General features: G+C 35.7%; 2 protein-coding genes across 2 annotated transcripts in view; one reads left to right on the forward strand and one right to left on the reverse strand.

Moving 5' to 3' along the window:
- The first annotated feature begins 1,121 nt into the window (after positions 1-1,121).
- On the forward strand, positions 1,122-6,476 carry LOC113236033 (probable cationic amino acid transporter). Its single transcript, XM_026471972.1, has 5 exons — positions 1,122-1,269; positions 2,048-2,196; positions 2,575-2,729; positions 5,018-5,126; positions 5,969-6,476. The coding sequence occupies exons 1-5, from the start codon at positions 1,172-1,174 to the stop codon at positions 6,139-6,141; spliced, it is 684 nt and encodes a 227-aa protein (XP_026327757.1). The 5' UTR covers positions 1,122-1,171; the 3' UTR covers positions 6,142-6,476.
- An 11,363-nt stretch (positions 6,477-17,839) lies between these two features.
- Positions 17,840-23,095, reverse strand: part of LOC113235635 (high affinity cationic amino acid transporter 1-like) — a 34,927-nt gene continuing 29,671 nt past the window's right edge. Inside the window, exons 12-14 of the mRNA XM_026471449.1 lie at positions 22,805-22,971; positions 20,075-20,183; positions 17,840-18,575 (exon numbers count right to left, since the gene is read on the reverse strand). Of these exons, the coding sequence (XP_026327234.1) occupies positions 18,406-18,575; positions 20,075-20,183; positions 22,805-22,971 (446 nt within the window). The 3' untranslated portion in view covers positions 17,840-18,405. The remainder of the gene's footprint in view (positions 18,576-20,074; positions 20,184-22,804; positions 22,972-23,095) is intronic.

Below are 23,095 nucleotides of genomic sequence, written 5' to 3' on the forward strand. Positions count from 1 at the left end.
TGCCCAGAGGTTTAAAATATAGCATGTCCCTTACAATAAAAAAATATGTTTAGTTGTGGCTTACATTACTAATAAGTAAATCGTAAAGTGTAAATCGTCGAGCATAGTGTAAGCAGGAAGAGACATAGAAAATTATACGTAATCCTATTGTAAAGGATCCTTGGAAGAGATAGAAAATTATACGTAATTCTGTTGTAAAGGATCCTTGAAAGATGTAACTCATTTTCGACAAAATGTCCCTTACGTTAATTGATACTTCTGGTATCGATATTTAAATTTAGATATAATTGGTCAATACCATCTAGCGGATTTTTAGGGAACTATATGATGAGCAAAGTTACTCAAAAAAAAAAGGTTTGTCACAGTCCGAAATAAAACGAAGCCGACGCATGAAAGAAGAGGAAATTCTAAGAAACTTTGCTCTAGACACAATCAAAATTGGAGCAGACAGTAAAAAGTTATAGACAGATTTAAAAAAATAAAATTGTTTTTTGGCTCTATTGAAAAACCGTGGTTTGTCCCATATATTAATAGATACTTCTGCCCCCGTAGTATGGCTACGCATGATAGTAGCGACGCGCGCGATAAAATTGAAATAAGCGCGCGCTATTGGCTGTCTCAATCAGATCTAATTTAGATCAATCAAAAATCAGCCAATCGGGCGCGCTTTTTTCAATTTTATCGCGCGCGTCGCTACTGTCATGCGTAGCCATGCTACGGGGGCTGGTATCGATATATGGCAATGATTATTCTATTATTCTGCTCTACAAAAGCACTAGGCGATTACAATATACGTGTAGTTTGAAAATTGATTTATCTTTTTAAGGGCTGATGTACAGATCACAAATTTTAGTAGAACAGTATAGCTCCTTGTGAAAGAGTTCGTCCAGGGAAGTACTGCCACCTTACATATTTATACCACCATGCGTTACTGTGTTCCAGTTTTGAAGGGTAAGGGTCCTGGTGAAATTACAGGCACATGGGACTTGGCAACTTAAGTCTCAGGGTGACGGGTGCAACGGCCGTGTCCCTCAGACCTTTGCTATTCAATAAATTCAATAGGTACTAATTTCATAATTAAAAGGCCATAATTTCAGATTTCTTATGTAATTTCCCCATCTTAACTGTATCGGTTCAGTAGTACAATAATGTGTTCAAATTCACAGCTACAATGTCCGCGATCTTCAACCTGGATCAGCTCATAAACATGATGTCCATCGGCACATTACTCGCTTATACAATTGTAGCTACCAGTGTCCTCATTCTAAGGTATATTATAATTTTTGTTTTTTATTTCATAACTGCTTCTGTCATGTTTCATAGTATTCACGGTTTAGTTTATTATAGTGATTATAGTTTTGTCTAGTTTCTCTATCGCCTGTCTAGTGGCGCTACTAGCTTCCGGACATGATTATCGAAATGGAATTCATAATAAATATATCAGAATGATTGTTTTTATGTTGAACAATTTGATTATATAATTAGGGTGTTAATAATTTTAATTACATAATTTAACACCATGTTTGATTATTGCTTTAGAAGTAGGTAGTATTTTTAATAGTTTTTCTGTTGATTCGTTTGTTGAAACGATAAACAAGTTTAAAAAAATGCATAACTAAACTCTAGCCAAATTCGATGTTATAGTATGATGTCGTTGACCCTTAGACTATGGAATTTTTTTCCACCTTTATGCGTTGACCTCCCATAACTTTTTTACTACCATTTTTTTTACAGTAACGTCAGTTGCTTAGTAAGGAGTTCTAAATAAAGACATAAAAACAAATTGTGAATAAAGTTTTTATTTAACCATAAAGTCACGAATTAATCAAACCGCACTTGTATGCTGCATTCTTAGACACCACATAATGAACTCCCATCATTGTTGATAGGTCAATGACTCCCATGGTAATATTATACATAAATAACTAAAAGAACTTTATTTATCTACGTTGACATAAAAATGTATCCTTATAGGTGCGCTATTCTCTTATCATTTGGTCAACATGCGTAAACTACGAAGCTGTATTTTTTCTTTTCTATTTTACAGATATGAAGAGGAAGTATCTGTCCAGCTGCCCGCCAAACCTGTACCAGAGACGGGGTATTCCGTAGCGAAGCAGACCTTTAACCTGTTGGGCATTAAGCAGCCTACACAGTTGTCAGCCAACATTGCCAAGTGCAGTATCTTTATACTTTGTGAGTTTCCGTGTTCCGTATCTACTCCAGGACACGTAATTCGAGCCACCTCGCATTTTTGTCGTAAAGGACTAGAATACAAAAATAGTGTTATCGTCGAAGAAAAAGTTTTCCCCGGTGTTTGCAAATCCAAATTCCCAACAAGGACTTATGGAAAAGACGTTCAGTATACTACTTTCAAAATTGCATAATAGTTTTTGATCAAACAAACATTGTTTAAGCTTGTGGCACTTAATAGTGAAAACGCGTGGTGGCTCGAATGATGTGTATATAATAATATATTGAAATTTGAGTTCTGAGCGTTACCCTGGCCGGACCGGCCCCAGTGTGACGCCACTGATGCGAACCGTTCCACAACGACCTGTTTGTCGCGTGCAGTCCTGCTGGCGCTGGCGACGTGCACGCTGATGCGCTGGGAGCACGACGGGCCGGGGCTGGACGCGGCGCTGGGCACGCTGGGGGCCGGCCTCATCGTGCTGCTGGTCATCCTCTACCGGCAGCCGAGGCTAAGCGTCAAGGACTTGGCATTCACCGTGAGTGTGCTGATTATTTGCTGTTCATAGCCATTGCGAGTTGTTGCAAGTTAGTTCAAAAGTTGAACCGCGCTCTCCAGCAATAATAAGTATGGGCAAATAAAAAAATAAAAATCCAAACTTTCAAGTGACATAATTCTGCTTGTAATATGACGTATTTCTTATTATGTGACATATTTTTTATTTAATATTATTATTTGATAAATAACAATTCTATTTAATTATTGAAACCTTGACCTCCTATCATAATCTTTTACATTGTCTAAAATATTCATTTATACTCATTGACTTACAAATAAATGACGACGGGTCTAATACAAAAACCACGAAAAAAATGTCCCAAGTCAACCTATTTAAACGTAGTGACATGTAAAGGAATATGAAAAAGCTAAAACGTTGAATTTAAATTATAATGTCATCGCAGTACTGTCTAATTTTGCCTGCTTCGCTGTCAGTCGAACAAACGAAAACTAAAGCGTGAATGACGCTCTGTACACGATTTTAACGCCCCATAAGTTCGGATACTTTTTAGCGCGGACCCGACGTCCATATAATTGTAAGTTATTGACTTATATTACAGCATAAACATTGGTTTATTCTGTAATATTTTTTTAATATAATTAGCCATTTATACACATTTGTACATGTGTAGTAGGAGGGACGTCTTAAGTGAAGGAGACGTACCAAAAATTGGATACGTGCACAATACTGGATACCGCGCTATAATGAAAACTAAATAACACCATCTTTATTTAAAAACTAGAACTACTTCGTCAATGTAACTTACCAACTATTACCAATATTTTGCTAGTTGTCTGCGCCATTTTTGCCTTCAGTGCGCTGCTGTAGACTTGTCCCTAATCGGTCCTTAGCGGGAGCAATCCTAGTTAGTTCAATCGGTCAACTGAACTAGGTCGGTCTTCTAGTTCATTTAGTTCGTCTAATTCCTTAGTTCGTCTTGTCCTTGCTGGGACATTGAACGAACGCTCCAAACTAGTAATTGAATACACATGAACTACTACGGACTTCTAGTATTATGAGGTCAATACTACACTGTACTAAATATTTAAAAATACTATTTGATTGGTACAATTTGATTTTCCTTCATATTTTACAGGTTTAAAGACTGTCATTCTAACTAAATATCCTATTTTTTACAAAATATGAATTTTAGTTAGAATGGTGTGTTTAAAAATCAGTATTTAGTTACAACTATTTCATATACTCATACACGTAGGTTGATATTATAAATACCTACCAAAAAATATTACTTTTTGCAAGCTTTTACTTATATGCATAATGTAGATACGTATTAGAGACTTATAACGAGCTGGGAACGTTCAATCGTGCATCCCAGTCGAACTTGTCCTAAAAGTAGTGAAAGATCGCTATTTGTCAAACATAAAAAAACTAGAAAAAAGGAAATTATACTTACCATTACTGAACGTGTCATTGCCGCATCTAGTACGCTCTGCCGCGTCATATATGTTTGTTCGCTTGAATTTTTGCCTCCTACGCATTGACTTACAATTATATGGACGTCGGGTCCGCGCTAAAAAGTGTCCGAACTTATAGGGCGTTAAAATCGTATACAGAGCGTCATTCACGCTTTAGTCTTCGTTTGTTCGACTGACAGCGAAGCAAGCAAAATTAGACAGTACTGCGATGACATTACAATTTAAATTCAACGTTTTAACTTTTTCATATTCCTTGACATGTCACTACGTTTAAATAGGTTGACTTGGGACATTTTTTTCGTGGTTTTCGTATTAGACCCGTCGTCCATTTATTTGTAAGTCAATTCTCCTACGTTATTTTTATTAGCTTTTTATATTAGTGGGCTTCATTTATTTCGTAAGTTTGAATTAGTTAAGTAAGAGAATACATAATTCTTATGAGAAAAAAATATTCTTTAAGCATAATTTTGTGGAAAAAAAAGAAACGTAAATCAAAATAAAAACAGAACAGGTCCAAAAATTAAATTGGCGTCATTGACCTATCGCATGCATAGTGCATTCTACATTGCTCTACAATGCTCTATTTATTAAAGATCTTGTTTATCTCTTTCTTATTTTTTATACAGCCCAGTTTTTATATAACTTTTTTCTTGCTAGCTAAATATTTTTGTTGTCTGGGTCTTGTTTTTTAATTTTTTTTATTATTATTTTTATATTAATTTTATTTTGTGAAAACAATTACCCATTGGCACAAAGATTGAATAAACACTGGCGTAGTGTTCATTGGAGGCATCTATTTATGCAGTTTATTGTAGCATAACATTGTTTCAGGTGCCGCTAGTCCCACTGGTGCCATACTTGAGCGTATGCATGAATCTTTACCTAATGGTGCAGCTCGACTACGAGACCTGGATACGGTTCAGCATATGGCTGGTTATTGGTAAGTGATATGACATTCTCATTGGTTTTGCTGAAAGCCTTATCAGGGCCTAAATTTTGCTAATTTTTTTGAAACCGCTGGTCATTCAAATCCCATTGGGACTCCATTGGGATTATATTGCAATTATGATAATATTTGGGACTCTGCTAAAATCTATTTGTAATGGCAGTTGAGTCTTTTTCTTAACAGTAGAGTAGTTATACCAGTAACTCGTAGGTTGCTTGGAACAGATTACTATTTAATAATATAGCCGCCTGTGTTGTACCTGTTACTTTTTATTTATTGTTTTGTATTATTATGTATTTGTCCCAGTGTGCAATAAAGAATATTTGTATTGAGGTATTGTCTTAATAGAGTGCCAGTGGATTAGAATGGGAGTGATGGCATTCAAACACTAAAGATCGCCGTTGCCTTACTAAAACTACCACGGAATTTGCTATTTATTTTTGTCTCTTTTAATGACTAATTTAGTCAACAAATTCGATATATATAATATTAGTAGGCTACACCAACGAAGTCTACACCATCGATTCGCCATTGAAGAGCAGAATACCAAAAAATTACAATGGCAGTTGAATTAGTAGCTCGATGGCTAGCCACTACTCTTAAGTGTGAAACACACTAAAAGCGGGTGCGTGTCGGGTCGGGAGCGGGGCGTGTGTAATTCCATGTATTTATGTAGAAAACAACAAACCATGCGCGGGGGCGAGACGGGTGCATATCGGGTCCCGCACCCGCTTTCAGTGTGTTATTCACGTTTTAAGTATTAGCAGAACATCAAACGTACAAAATCGACATAGAAATTGCGGCCCCTGGTCTTTAACAGATTAATGCGATTCCAGGTTACCTGATCTACTTCGGCTACGGCATTCGGAATAGTTCTCTCAACAAGACGCAAGCTGACACGACAACTACAAGCAATGGCAAAGATCACACAAACTGCAAAGAACTCTCTAATGGCAAAGAATACGCCAACGGCACTCTTGAAAAGAAACACATTACTACAAAATTTTGATTGAACAATGAAAATTTTAAGAAGAAAGAAAGTTACTGTAGTTATGTGTGCCAGACAGCATCGCAACAAGGAACTCCTCACGCATCATCGCCGCAAACAGCTGCCAAGTAAAGTTGATGTAACGCATGTGTAGTAACTGGTATCAAAGGACTTGTATTAAACTGGATCGCGCACAAGTTAATAAAACTAGAGTGAGAGGTTTCAAAGTAGTAATGCATCTCTTTCTAATTGGGTGTTCATTCATGTTTCAGTCAGCCATATTCTTTTTAACTTTTTAGTTTTTATAGAAAATGTGGCCGCTTATGCATTGACCAAAACTACTAATTTTATTTCATAATACGAATTAGCATACTTATTTGATATGCTACTTCATAATAGAAGGTTTCCTTGCTGATATATATTATATTTTTTGTATTATTACAGTAAAAGCACCTTTACGCTAATTAACCAAAATTTAAAAAAGTTAATAAACTAGACACTACCTAAGATGATTTATTTACCGTTGGCAACTTGTTAGACAAGGACAGACCACTACTTCACGTGGCTCGGTTTTTTACTTTTACTTAAAATAAACCTTAACATACCTCCTCCTCCGTCGGTCCCTCACTGCTGAGGATCGGGACTTTAGACAAGTATACCGTCAATCAATCCTCTCCACTGCACTGTCTTGGGCTAGGTGGAATGCGACGCTCACTGGTACTGTCAGACATTCAGCCACCTGGTCACACCATCGTTTCGACATAACATAACCTAATAAATAAATTTGTAATATTGGTATATCGAAGTGCGCGATCCAGTTTATGAAATATATAACACCGTGCTAGTATCATAAACACAATGACAGCTCTCAACTACGTAGTTCAGTATTGTGCCAATAGATGGCACCTCAAAATACTATTGCCGAATTGTGAAACAAAATTTGAAAGAAACAACCACACGTATATGCGAATATGAACAATTAAAACACTAGCTGTCCTTTTTTCTCATAATTTTACTGTGTGTCGGTGAGACTGGCAAGTCGAGCGTGTATAAATTCACCAACATCGCGTGTGGTTCCTGAGTTTCCTATGTGCTATAATTCCCCCACAAAACGCTCAATTTGTCATGTAATAAGAGCGAGAAAGACGTAGTGCGTCCTTTTCGTTCTAATTACATAGATATAAAGCTTTTTGTAACCGACTGAAGCCGGTTTCGCGTTAATATGTGTGGTTGTGGTTGAATCCTGAAAACATCTATACGTAATTTTACTATTATTTTGACTTAAGCCACGTATAAATTTCCGACCGATTTATTAGGTCCATGTTTGCACAGTCATCTAATATTTAAACGATACAATTAGCTCAGATTTCTGATTTTTATTACTCAGGGAATGTCAATAAATAGACAATGTAGTGATGTCTAATGTATAATCGAAACTACCTATTTTATCACTACTTTATTAAGCAACCAATGTTTACATAAATATGAATTAAGAAATAATACATAATATACATTCGCATGACAAAAAAATAAGTAAGTTATTGTGATTTTCTTAACATGTAAGTAGAAAGGTTTACCTTAACTAAGTACTTTAAAGTAACAACTTTGATGTTAACCAATAGTTACCATCACAGTATTGTATTTAGCAAACCTAATTGTTAAAATGCAGATTTACAGGGTTAGTACCTTTGAAAGATATTTCAAGTGGTTATTTATCCCATTAAACAATTGTATAGTCCGTCGTTTTTGAAGACTGAGTGAAATGACATTTGCAGGGTTGCCAGTTTTCGTAAAATTTTAAATAGCCATGTATAAGCTGTCAACAGTTTTATCGGTAGATTGTGAAGTAGGTAAGATTTTGCCAAAAATAGGTATCTAAATTGTGAATGTTACGACGTTTACTAATTGCGTTATTGTCTTCTTTATTCTTATTTTGACAGTTGGTCGATTAGTATCGAAATAATTTTTTGTCATACACATTTTAATAACGACAGGCGGACTTCATTATATAGATTAAATTCAAATTAAGTGCTTTAAAATGTCTGTTATTTGTATTTTTTATACAAATGCTGCTAAACTTCGTACACTAGTATGAATTTTCAAAAATTAACAATTTAAATGAACCTGTGCCCATCAGTTGGACGAATAATTGGCCGATGATGATTCGTTCATTTTCGTCGGTGCGTAATCAACATTCAGTCGATAGTCGACATAATATTTATCGACTGCAATCACTAGCTACTTGCAAGCGGGCAACACTTTTACGCAATGACCTGTCATTTTACTCCTTCAGAAAAAAGTATATAGATTTAATAAACATACTTTTTTATGACTGCTTAAACTTTTACCAAAAATGGCAACCCTGCAAATGTTATTTTAGTCCGTCTTCGTGAAAACTAAAGTATGTTTAATTAGAAGTTTGTTTTCTTCTGCATTAGTGGTATTAGAACAAAAATGTCAGTTAATGTAATAATATGACCTTTTTGAATGAATGCTACAAAAATAGTGTTATTGTTAGTTTAGAAATAAATCGACTTTGGAAACCTGACAGGGATTTTAACGTATAGCGGCCGAGCCGTTTGTGATTATGTATTTTGTGATGAGGTATTATCTTATATAAAGTTATGTCGTGACATGTGGTGATTAAAATTAACTAATTACTAAACTGGCAACCTCGTGAAAGAAAAAATTTAAAAGGTGCTTTTTAAAATGCAAAAACTTGAATAACATGCAAATGAATTGGTAAAACTTTGCACAACATTAGCAAGTTGCACTGAATACAAGCTAATTGCAAAACGAAAGTGCGTCTTACAATAACTAGTATAGTGAAAAATCTATTGTCATGGCATTAAGTCAAATGAAAACGATAATAATAGCTCAAAAAGTGTGACATTGATTTATAAAGGTGCGTACTAGAGATGAGCGCCAATCGTAATAATCGTCAATAACGGCGTGGCATATATTTTTCAAGTGTTGAAACACACTGCAAAAACATAACACTGTAATGTGAACATTGTAAAAATCACCCTTTGTATACATTTTCGTGGAGTATGCCAGTCCAACAGCATCAGCGTTCATGCGCCATCTAGCGGGAGAAATGGTCAGTGTGCCTCCCCATTGCAATCTAATATGAATAGGATGTACGTAGACAGGAATGTAATTAATTTTAAATACGTATAATAAATACAACAAAGATTTCTGATATTACAATAAAAGAAAATATTTTTTTGCAACGCCGATCAAATTCATCGACATTGCTGACCAGATGCAATCGCTTGTTATGTAATAGCCTTAGAATAATAACGCATAGAATGTTAGTTTCATATCAAACGAACTGTTACAAGTGAGGCAAAAGTCAAATTCATGTAGGCTAGTTTTAGTAGTAGGTTAATTTTCGGTTTTAGTGAATATTTATATAAAAATACAAGTTGAAACGCGTTACTTCCTTGTGGAATGTGATGTTAATATCTATTTTATGTTTGTCTGACGTATTTTTACACTCATTTACCGCACATTTCGTCATTTTTAGCTAAAATTCTTGGTATGTTCGCGGTGCAAGTTGACCTTGAGCACTGAAGGCCCGCCCGCTCGTGTAGGCCCTTTTGGCGCGCTTCAATTTGCCTCACTTAGCGTGTGCGGACTAGGTTTCTATGCGTTATTATTCTAAGGTAATAGCTTAATTCGAAAGTCATATAGCAATAAAGACTGCACACTTGTAATATTACAGCTTTACACATTGCAGTGATGAAGAAATTGAGCTAAATGTACCACAAGCATCAAGTATATAACCAGAAATAGATACGAAATGTCATTTAATTTAGTTGAAAACTATTCTGCCAGTGACTGCCATATCATTACTGTGACAATTGCTCTCCGATTGGCCGACCCAAATTCGAAACAATTGACGGGTGTCGTCAATTGTTTCACTTCAAATCGACCAGTTAACTTGAGTTTTGCTATAATGGACGAAAATTGCAAAATTACATATTTAATTACCGATGACATTTGATTCCGTTTGTTTTGTTATTAGATGTTTTGCTGTTTTACCACACACCGCCGAATAAAACAGCACGCCATTGTTAGAGATATTATCTTTATTACAATAAATACAGACTATTTTTGGAATATACGGAGACGTACATAGAGGTCAGTTGTTGGCGCTGTACTATTTCAGCTTTCTAATTTGTAATTTCAGTGGAAACGAGAGTTGATATTTATAAGTGATATATCACCGATGAGTTGCCAAGAATGTATAGCCCTTATTTCGTCTCTATTTCTGGTTATATACTCGATGACCACAAGTGAACTACTTGTAATGGACCGGCTACATGGTCCGGGATTACAGCGCATGTGCTTGAAACGTTACAACGTCGAACAATTGTAATAAGCGAGTGTACGCAGTGGTCTTAGACACCTCGTAGCCGACCGTTTTTGTTAAGAACACATAACTGTAGGGTAGAGTATTAAACAAACGTAATCTTTAACCCGTAAGCCGTAAAATTCATTTTAATAATTTAGATTATATCATAGACCAATAAATCAAGAGGCGCTTATCTCTATACTACAGATCGTATCTCTGAAAAAGGGTTAAAATTCCGTCGTAGATCTAAATGGCGCGGATCAACAGCATGTAGTTTATACTACGTATAAATATATCAGTAATTTTCTGGTAAGTTTTTGTTTACTCAATTTTGGTGACAATTTTTATTGTTTAATTACTCGAATATATGTGTATATCATCGTGAAATATTATAGAATATTTCCCGTTACCACATTCGAATATTAAATAATAGTTCATGATGATAATCTATAATAAACATAATTTGTCACCAAAATTCAGTACAAAAAACTTACGTCAATTACCTATATTTTTTTAATACTAGACTCGATCGTGACTACCGCTCTTACTAACTGAGCTATAGAGCCAGTCTGCAGATCTTAGGAATTTATGTTTTTTTTTTTTAATATTTGACAACATTACATACGTTGCTTTGATCCCAAAGTAAGTAACTAATGCACTTGTATTTTAAATTTTTATTGAATTGATATTCAATTATTTTTTGTGAAATTACTCCACTAGTTTGTTATAATTATTAATACAAAGATCGAACACTCAGAAAAAGTTCCTTCGATCCGGCCGGATTCGAACCGACGTCTTCTATACCAACTAAGCACGGTAAGCTAGAAGACGTCGGTTCGAATCCGGCCGGATCGAAGGAATACTCACTGAGTGTTCGAGCTTTGTATTAGTAATTATAACAAACCAGTGTCATGGAAATGGAAATCAACGGTACAATAAACACCCAGACCCGAGGCAATATAGAAAAATGAGTTTCTACATTGACCCGGCCGGGGATCGAACCCGAGACCTCAGAGAAGGCGACACCATGAAAACTGGTGTGCAAGCCACTCGACCACAGAGGTCGTCGTAGCCGTGGATATCAATCAATTCTCTTATTGACCAAGCAAATATTGACCAAGAGTTAAAATTATTATCGGAACTTTGACAAATATGCGTGTCAAAAGATGGCATTGTGTGTACTAAATACCTGTCTACGCTGTCTTAGATGGCAATTAGCAGACCTCTTGAGTTATTGGTCCATTATTTAATAAAGTCGGAATGCCTTTAATTTTTTTATCTACACACGGGTTTATAACCCTCTATGATGTGTTCAAAAACCGCAAATTACGACCAGCAAAGGTAACCTGTTTTGTTAGAACAAATTTCTTATCTGTGAAAATGTTATTATTGCCTGATAATATAAAATTCGATTTTATTATTACATTTAAATTTCGAACATCTCTGAAAAACAAAACAATTAGATTCGACCTCAATTCTAATATCAATCGAGGTGAAGTTTTATTCGAAATGAAATGTCAGTAGCAAACAATTTTGACAAATTTCACACGTTACTTGATATCGAACGATATGATAGTTGGGGCCGACTCTAGTTTGTCTATGAATTAAATAAACACTATGGTTCTGTGACATGCGTGAGTGTGGCCGCCATTAAGGAAATAAAATAGAATAGAAATTTTTATTTGCCGCCATTTCGCCAGTCGTAACATGCGGTTCTCGAACACCTCATAGAGAGCTTATAATATGTGTATATAGATAAAGCAGTGTATGTATATGTATATAATTAGGCATTAAAACACTCGTGTGATGTTTTAAACCCACACTCATATTTTAATGCCTTTCGTTATGTAACAGTCACATAAACTATTATTTTCAATGCATAAGATGGCGCTTAGTACCAGAAGGTCGATTTGGGCGTCAGGTAATTGCAACGAGATAATGTAAATATCAGTCAGTGAGCACCTTTAGGTCTTTAACTATTTTTCTTTAATTTTAAGTATTAACAAACTGTGATTTGATTGCAGTATAGGATTAAAAGACGTCGAATGAATTATATTTTTATGTCAATCAATAGTTAATTTATAAAAGAGATTAATTTATCTTCAAATAATAAAGATTTTAGAAATGTAACTGCCGTTTTTGTTATTTTAAATTTAGGATCATTTCGGTTACTGTTACAGCTGTAAATACGAATGCTTCGAATTTAGCGAAAAATGTTGTCATCGCAATATAGAAAAAAAAAACACATATTAAGCCAAAAAATTATTTATTATAATGTTATAAATAAGCACGCCTCCCTTACAATTTGCAGCTCAAAATTAAATGCATTTTATGGCTTTTTTAAAATACTTTCCAAGTACAGAATAGAGCAAATCAAGCTTGACAATGACATCTGTACCGCTTATCATTGACATACAAATAAATGGACGACGGGTCTAATACAAAAACTACGAACAAAATGTCCCAATAACCCATTGACTTACAAATAAATGGACGACGGGTCTAATACAAAAACCACGAAAAAATGTCCCAAGTCAATCTATTCGAAATTTAAATTGTAATGTCATCGCAGTATCGCGCTGTCAGTCGAACAAATGAAGACTAAAGTGGAGTTTGGCGGTCTGTATACGATTTTAGCGCCTTACAAGTGCGGACACTTTTTAGCGCGGACCCGACGTCCATATAATTGTAAGTCAATGCAATAACCCAACCTAATTAAACGTAGTGACATGTAAAGGAATATGAAAAAGCTAAAACGTTGAATTTAAATTGTAATGTCATCGCAGTACTGTTTAATTTTGCTTGCTTCGCTGTCTGTCGAACAAACGAAGACTAAAGCGTGAATGACGCTCTGTATACGATTTTAACGCCCTATAAGTTCGGACACTTTTTAGCGCGGACCCGACGTCCATATAATTATAAGTCAATGCCGCTTATGATAAGAATGCTCCAAAGCTAAGCGCCGATTTGGACGTGTTCTCGACAATACTATAAAATAGCCTACTTAGGTATTTTAAACATCAAAACATACAAGTCAGAGCAAAAACAAGCATGACAAATTAGCGTGTATATGAAGGTTTCGCCCGCGATGTTACAGGGGCGAGGGGTGGCAATTTTGACAAGTAACAGTCACTATAAGACATACCATGAGGTTACGTTCTCGAGATGATTCGATCTGTCTTTGGACATAAAATTAATAATCAAGTGCAAACGATATTCATCTGGACATTAGCAATTGATTTTCACATAATTGTATCTAATGTGTCCTTTATTGGAAAAATATTTAATAGGTTTATGCAACACCGCTTTATGTACTTTTTACTTATTACAGGCTATGTATGTTATAAATAAAATAAAATAAACTCTAAGTAGTCGTATTTTGATACCTCCAATAAACACTACGCCGACTTAATTTTTGGACCTGTTCTTTTTTACTTTGTTTCTTGTTTATTTTTTTCACAAAATTCGATGAGCATAATATTAGTATATAAATATGTCTGTTTACAAAAATAAGAGAAAACGACCAAGAAGTTGGCTTTGTGTTCATTGGAGGTATCGATTTAAGTATTTTTATTTATTATTATACTAAACGTATCATTAGAACTATCCGCAAATATTTTCACCTCATGTGCCTCATATTGCAAGATAACCCGCGCCCCTGTAGCGTCGCGGGCGCGGATTGACTTATGCGGTTAATTGTAGTCTATTGCGTTATAACGTCAATTAATGGTCACATTCTCATTTTTCCTAGATCTTTGCGATTGCAAAAGGCAAAAATACATCGATACAAAATATATACAAATAAAAAATTATATACTGAACTACGCAATGATGATGTCATGCGATGTGGTATGAATTAATTGTTTTAACGCAAACAACCACAACATATGTTTATAGGTATAGTCAAAGGCACCCTGGGCAGTACAGGAGTGTGGGTAACTTTATAAGTAAGTATAAAAATGAACTGCCGTTAAAGTAAGAGTGCTGGTGAAATTACAGGCATATGGGACTTGTGAAGTTGTCTCAAGGCGCAGTGCCCTTCAAATCTTTGCGATTTAAGCTCGAAGTGGCAATGTAACTGTAACGGTTATGCGTGTCGCTTACCACCAGACGCACGACTTGTTTATCCGGTTATCTGATATCAATAATCTCAGTACAGAGTATTAAAAAACCGACAACAAAAGTTCGTGAAATTACATCTACGTATTTGCCAAGTTTTGTTGAAATCGGTTACCGGAAAGTGCGCGAAACCGTATCATGCCTAGTTTGCCACCCCTTGAGGTGGAATATTTACCAATACTGAAGTACCCTCTTTCCAACAAAAAAGAATCATCAAAAACGAAATCGGTACACAAATTTCTTATTAAGTTATTACGTAACATATATAAAAAAATACAGTCAAATTGAGAGCCTCCTCCTTTTTTGAAGTCGGTTAAAAACAGTATTTTTGCAATCGTTACATCATGAGGATTCTTAAAAAGTAATAGGTACTTGATTTAAATACCTAATTAAATAATGTTTGCATACAATACTTTTTTTACGTGTAATAATGTATATTTTATTAACAATCCATAAAACAAACGCTACAAAACAAAAAACCAAAGAGGATAAAAATGGCCCAGTAGGTACTGCTTACATTTTAACCAATATTTTTTTATAAAAGTTTATGTCCCAATTGCAAGACCTTTAGGCCAATTTAACCAATCAGGAGGCAGTAGAGCGTCTGAATAGTGTCATATTTGATATTTTAATTAGAAAACACATGACGTCCTTTTTTTTGAAACGCGCTATAGTTTCGTGAACAGTGGATCTACTATGAGCTCTCAGAGCAATCCTATTTAAGCCTGTAAGTTGGATTGCCTGTCAAATTCGTACTATGACCTCACAAAAACAATTCACTGTCCATGCAGTTTACGTTCCCCGTTCGAAATCCGTTCACCTTTTCTTTCATAGCAAAATCGTATCATGATGTGCCATTTGCCATGCAAGTGGCGGTCTCATCTGTAAAAATATTTGTTACATTTTTAAGAAATTTCGTTTAAGTTTTATTATATTTCCAGTTTCATAATTATTTGTTATCTTTTTATGCTATATAGCCAATTGTCAATAAATAAATACTATTAACTGTTGAGCGTTTTTGAAAATATTAGTTCGAGTTCCCAATCTTTGAAGTATTGTTGATAAATTATTGGCATGAATGTTATTGCAATTTTTAAATGGAATTTTAATCATTTTAATAATTTTATTGACCGAAAATCGTAAAATAACTTTTAAATTTTACTTTACAATATACATTCCAATTGTGTTATAAAATTACAAACTCACCTTATTAATTTCAATGATAATGACTAGACATCACATGCAATTTTGTCGTACGACAAATTGTAAAGTGTGATTGACAAGTTGCCGATACTACAAAACAACGTAGTAAGTAAAATCAATAATAAAATTAATAAAGAAATATAATTATTCTCATTTTGAACACATAATAATGCTTGAACGCTCCCGCATCTGATTTAGTATGTAGTTCCATCTCGCTCTTGTTAAATGTCAGCCAGCCAGCCAGAGACAATAATTAACGTTTAAAAAGTAAAACTCATCATCCTGTCACGCTATTCCCGTTCAATTTTATATACGATACGAATTTAGGCAATTCAGTTTTACCACGTCAAGTGAATTGCATGGCTGGCTACTTATAAGCTCATAGTAGGTCCCCAGAACTATAATTAAATTTTTCAGCTCAGTGGCAAATACCATAGACAATAGAATTTTGATTCAAAACTCAAAAGAGCGTCTTTATGACATGGTTTATGAATTTATATTTGACTGATTAAAGTACAGGAAGAGAAAAACATTTTTCAATGCTGTGTAAAAATCACTATGTGTACCAAATACGCTTACTACTATATTAACTTAATAGGAACAATTTACGAGATTTCGATTTCATAGTTGGTATTGTACCATTGACACGAGTACTTGCAATAACAAATTATGTAATGGGGTAAGTTACATTTTTCATAAATAGACAAAATAGATTTAAAAAATAACGTAGGTACAAGGGCAAGTATGCCACTTGCCAAGTGCTGAATTTAAAAAAAGTCGTTTTTGATACGAAATATGGTTTATTTGTTTTATTTCGTACGATACATTTTTTATAATATCTTTTTGTATACATATGGAGTAAAATTCTTCCGCGGACCACTCCATCAACACCGGTTATTGTCTCAATATATATTATATCGGCTATCGACTGAATGTTAGTTTAAAAAAGTGCCCACCAAATTAGGAAGTTGTTTTGTGAAACGGTAATTAAAAATTGTTATTAAAAAATTTGTTAATAATAAATTATCATTGATAATTAAAATGAATAGACAAGCCATTTGGCACTTTATTAAAAACAAAAAATAAAATGATTCCGTTGAATAACTTAGTTTCACTACATATAGGCTCAATTCACGCTAGCGCAGAGTCGAAGCATAGCGTCGCGTCCTGTTTTTCAACAACGCCTGGCGACCACAGTGTGGTCGGCGTCCGAATGACGCCTCAAGTAACATATCTGCATAACACAAATTTGTAAAATTTGGAAAATAGAGATGAATATGCTATAGGCGTAAAACATGATGCGTCGCGACGCTTCAACTCTGCGCCAGTGTGAGTTGAGCCATAGACGCAAAAGCGCCACTCCTCCATCACGCGTACCAATAAATTATTGTTGATTATTACACACACGTATTTGTCAATCTAAGAAAAACAACAACGAGCAGAGCATGTTTGCCAATAATTGGCTATTGACCCTCGCCTTGAAAAGGTCATGCGTTGGCAGAGATTATCAACTCCTTACTTAATATTACATAAAAATCATAACTTACTTCATAGCCTCGCTGTCTCACAGCCAATACATAACTTAATACTGGAATCACACTAATTTTGCTTATAAACTACACACACTACGTCAAGTACAAATATCGTGTATATAACCAGAAATAGAGACGAAATGTCATTTAATTTGATTGAAAACTATTCTGCCAAATCATTACGTTGACAACTGCGCTCCGATTGGCCAGCCCGAATTCGAAACAATTCATGGGTGTCGTCAATTGTTTCACTTCAAATCGTCCAGTTTAACTTGAGCTTAGCTACAATGGACATCAATTGCAAAATTACATATTTAATGCTTAATTACCGATGAAATGTGGTTCCGTTTGTTTTGTAATTAGATGTTTTGCTGTTTTTCCCACACCACTGATTGGAAACCCCTAAATAGAAATATTATCTTTATTACAATACAGAATATTTTTTGGAATATACGGAGACCTACAGATAGGTCAGTTGTTGGCGCTGTACTATTTCAGCTTTCTAATTTGTTATTCCAATGCAAACGAGAGTAGATATAAAAGTGACATAAGGCCCATTTGCTTGATGAGTTGCCAGGGATGGATGGCCCTTGTTTCGTCTCTATTTTTGGTTATATACTTGATGCGCACAAACTGCGTTAAAAGTTCGGCCATTTTGAAGCCCCGATTCCGTTATTCGCAAATGGGGAGAGGGGGGACTTCCTGAAAACCGCGAAGAGTCGAACTTAAGGCGAAGAAGCTTTAACTATTCGAGTAAAAAACATCAAAGCGAACATTACTATTTGGAAAAGATACTAAATTAAGTACATTTTAAATGCTTGAAATAAACGAAACGATCGTTCCGGTCGGGCTGAAGTCCTCTCTAGGAGCGGCCTGCGACCCTCCACCGTTCAGTGCTCTATTAGAAACATCATAACTTTGGTCCGTATCATTGGTCGTTGAAGAGTAAACTCCACTTTTAAAGGGGTAACCGACTGCTTTTGAAACTACCTTCGTTGAAGTCCCACCGAGAGTTGGAGGGTCGACGGCGGCCGCCGAGGGGTTGACGCCTCCGTGCGGGGAGGGCGGGCGTCAGCCGAGCGAGTGGTGCAGGGGGTGCAGGGGGTGCTGCAGGTGCTGGTGGTTCTGACGCAGCAGCACCGTCTGGCTGTCGCAGTGCAGGTCGGCCATGTGCACGGCCTCCAGCGTGCGCCGCCGCTCGGCGCTGTGCCACGCGCCGTACGAGAAGTAGATCAGCAGCCCTACCGAGGAGAGCGTGTAAGTGAATGTATAATATACCTTCAATATTTGTATGCCTAATATTTGGCCGGACACAGTGAAACGTCGAGTATATAACCAGAAATAGAGACGAAATGTCATTTGTTTGGAAACTATTCTGCCAAATCATTACGGTGGCAACTGCGCTCCGATTGGCCAGCCCGAATTTGAAACAATTCACGGGTGTCGTCAATTCGACAACATTGACCAGTTTAACTTGAGCTTTGCTATAATGGACGAAAATTGAAAAATTACATATTTAATTACCGATGAAATGTGACTCCGTTTGTTTTGTTATTAGATGTTTTGTTGTTTTTCCCACACCATCGAATGGAACAGCCCACCATAGTTAGAGATTATCTTTATTACAATAAATACAGAATATTTTTGGAATATACGAAGACGAGTTGGCGCTGTACTATTTCCGCTTTCTAATTTGTGATTTCAGCGCAAACGAGAGTTGATATTTAAAAGTGATATAAGGCCCATTTGCCTAATGAGTTGCCAGGGATGGATGGATATCTGGTTATATACTCGATGCAGTGAAATTATACTTATTTTGTACATGTCAGCTGCTATATAACCTGTGTTTTCACAAATAAATTAATAATAATTATTATTTATCTATTTTAGACTCTCACCTCTCCCAAGGCCTAAAAGATTAATTATTATTACTATTATTAATCCTTCTGCTATATACGAGGTGTTAATTATGGTAGGTAGGACATTTTGTTTGCACTGTAGGCGGGTTGGCCTCGAAGCAAAGGTAAAATGAACTTGATGACCTGAGATCCACAATATACACATTTGGAAAGAATATCTTTTAAAATTTAAATTAAAAAAAAACTGAACGATCGTCATATAAAAAAATTTGGTATGAATTGAGTTGGGTATGAATTGAGACCCCTAAGGAGACCACGATCATAGAGATGCTAAGATAGAGCGTGACCACCTCATAAATTCTTGAGATCTTAAAAGAAATCCTATTTAGTAATTGTAATAATAACTATGTGTCAATCAATTGTGTGTCCACAAGAAATGGGTGTCCATTGCCTTCCTTGTATTATAAGACCAGAACAACAGAATTCACTCTGGGGCACTTCCGAGAACACCCAGACCAGAACGACTTAAGTTCATATTTTTTTGGCCAAATTGGCCCTATTCGGATCCGGAACATCAAGTCTCGGAAATGCCAAAAAATCCTCGAGACTCGCGATATTTTTGAGACCGATATTCCTGGTATTAAAACTCTATTCGCCGCCCGCGAACTAAAATACGGCAAGTAACAAAATATTCTTTTGAGATATCATAAAAAACTATAACCCAGTTTTAGAATATTCAAATTGTTTAATCATATTTCAGCTATGCATCGTTACAGTAGGTTTCGATAAGTCGAACACGTTAACTAATTTTAACTGTTGTTAAAAGATAATTTTGTGCTCTATCATTTGCTATTCTTAAACTGGCACAAAGTGGGACTTACCGGCGGCTATCCAGACTGCGAAACGGATCCAGGTGACGTAGTCGAGATTCAACATGAGGTACACGTTTATGAGGATACTGATGCCTGGCAGCCACGGCACTAGAGGCACCTGCGCAAACAACCACATTCCTATTGCTATACACCTTTTAGCTGTATCCTATTTCTGATCCTTAATAAAAAACAACAGCGCATGTTTTTACTACTAAACGAATTTATAATGATATTCATTATCATTATCACGACCCCTGCTACTTAAAGTAACGTATGTCGAAATTGCCAAGTTTACAGGGGAGCGTTGTAAAGTTTTCCGTTTTATTCGGCTCGTTATTCACATAGAGTGATCTTCTAAGAGATCATCAAAGATATCTCGGATTTTATAATACTTTATCTAAATACGGCACAAAGAAAAGTAGTGACATTTTTTAGTGCAGTACTATTTGAGTATTTATACGAGATTATACAAATCTAGAAAACTCGGCCCCACTTCGGTTGTCGCTTGTGCACTAAGTCCGATTCCAATCCGAGAAAATACGAAAATCTTTTTTTTTTAATTTATTTATTTACTTCAGGCCACATGACCCATATAATATATACCTTAAAGACTAACATACATACAATGTAATAAAACACTATTCCTAACTAATCTACACGAATTGCACTTGTCGGCGACGTGTGGCGCAATCTGGTGTCGGGTAACCGACACCCTTCGGCCAAAACTTTTCCTTCATAAAGGTCAATAGATGTTGTGGCGGAACTCCAACCGCTCGACCCTCAGAGTGTCAAATACACTCTTTATGTCTGATATACTCCACTATCTCCTCAGACTTCGTGGAGTAATGCAGTCGTGACAGTATATAATATAGCTTGTACACCTAGAGATAAAATTATCCTGGTGACATTTCGGACCGTCATATCTCGGATTCGGAACTGGACTCCGATTCAGAACTCTTCGATATTTTAATCGAATCCATCGATTGGATATCGTTCTGGAATTGGAGGGCGCTTTCTGAGCTATTCAGTTAAATGTTCGATTCTGATTCATATACGACATCGTTATTCAACAGCGTGTATGGAATTAGTCGGTGAAATAGATTATAAGAAAAATCAAAATCCTTTTACGTACGTTTTTAAGACTTTATAGGAATGTGTTAGTGTTGTAAAGGGTCTTTCAACATGAACTTTGTTTTCTAAAACAAAATAAAACAAAAAATTTAGATGAAGATGATTCAAATTTTTATTGTATTACAAAGAGAAAAGTTCGGCAATTATGAATGAAAAATGATATCTGGCAAATGTCCACCACGACCACGCTGACAGAAGTCGTTTCTTTCATCAAAATTTTTAATCACTTTTTGGCAAAATGTCGGGTCTATTTCGGCTATCACATCACGGATTTTGAGTTTTAAGGCTGTAGTCGATTCGATTGGCTCCGTATAGACTCCGTCCTTAAGATAGCCCCACAAAAAATAATCCAGTTGTGTTAAATCACACGATCTGGCTGGCCATTTAACAGCTGAATTTCGGGAAATTACGCGATCAGCAAATTAGGTTTGCAATAAATTGATTGTCTCATTGGCTGTGTGACATGTGGCACCGTCTTGTTGAAACCACATGTCAGTGATATCCATGTCATCAATGCTAGGCCAAAATTGAGTTGTGAACATCTCGCGATAGCGTGATCCATTCACCGTTACCGCATTTCCAGCCGAATTTTCGAAAAAAAACGGCCCAATGCCAACGGCACAAGTCACATTACCACCGAAACAATGAATTAATTTATTGCAAACCAAATTTCCCGATAATTTCACGAAATTCAGCCGTTAAGTAGCCAGCTCGATCATGATTTAACACCGCTGGATTATTTTTTATGGGGTTATGTTAAAGACAGAGTCTATACGGAGCCAATCGAATTGATTGCAGCCTTAAAACTCACAATTTTTGAAGTGATTAACCAAATAAACCCACCACTTTCTCAAAAAGTGATTAAAAACTTTATGGAAAGAATCGACATCTGTAACTGTGGTCGTGGTGGACATTTATCAGATATCATTTTTCATTAATAATTGCCAAACCTTACTTTTATTAATACAATAAAAATTTGAATCATTGTCATCTAAATTTATTGTTTTATTTTGATTTACAAAACAAAGTTCTTATTGAAAAACCCTATATTAAAATAAATTAATAAAATTGAACAAACAAATCCAAAATACTTTCTTGCTTTGTAAACAATAGGACGTTCGGTAACTTTCATTCGATACCTGTGTTCTGAATAACGTTTATAAACTTTGTCGGTCGAGAAGTTCGAGTAGTCGTATGGGTGTAACGTCATTTCGGTTCGGTTTCGAATACGACAGTTTAACGTTCGATTCGGGTGTGAATAAAAATTAAATGAAAACGTACGATATGAAATCAAATCGGTCGACAACTGAGTTAGTGTAAGGCTGTGAATTGACCCCCTGATACGAATCGGACGTAGTGCGTAAATGCTCTTAGATTGTAGTCAATTTTGAAAAGTAATCTGTCTCTGTCTCCTTTCTTTCATTTGTTTACTAATTTGTACCTGTTATATTTAAATATTACGTATTACTTCATATTTAAGTGTAATTTCAAGTCTAATTGAACGCTTTGTCTTATGCTGTAAGTCCACAACAGAGATTTTTTTATAAATAAATAGATAACAATTTCGCTTCCTTGGCAGTTGACTTAAAGATATGAAACAAAACTCACCGAAAAAGCCAGTTTCTTCTCTGACACTGGCTGGCGTGCTATGGCGCAGAGGGTGGCGACGACTAGCAACGAGCCAATGGCAAACATGGCGATGGGGCCTGCGTGGCCAGCCAGAATTTCATCGCTGTACTGGTTGATGCTGGACATCATTATGATGCACCACACACCTGCAGCGATACGTTTCATTATTGTTTCAAGGTGTGAATACATATGAATTCAACTATGTTAATCGCATTTAGAGTTTTCAGGAGAGTAGTCTTCTCCAACAAACCATGAACCACAGCCTCTCGC

The sequence above is a fragment of the Hyposmocoma kahamanoa genome, unplaced genomic scaffold (genome assembly GCF_003589595.1).
Source record: "Hyposmocoma kahamanoa isolate Upper Pololo Valley unplaced genomic scaffold, ASM358959v1 88, whole genome shotgun sequence".
NCBI lineage: Eukaryota > Metazoa > Arthropoda > Insecta > Lepidoptera > Cosmopterigidae > Hyposmocoma > Hyposmocoma kahamanoa.

Excerpts from the sequence above, each read along its gene's own strand:
- LOC113236033 (XM_026471972.1), top strand. The coding sequence starts at position 1,172 with ATGTCCGCGATCTTCAACCTGGATCAGCTCATAAACATGATGTCCATC. Across the intron at positions 1,270-2,047 it reads ACCAGTGTCCTCATTCTAAG|ATATGAAGAGGAAGTATCTG; the intron begins GTATATTATAAT and ends TCTATTTTACAG. Across the intron at positions 5,127-5,968 it reads CAGCATATGGCTGGTTATTG|GTTACCTGATCTACTTCGGC; the intron begins GTAAGTGATATG and ends ATGCGATTCCAG.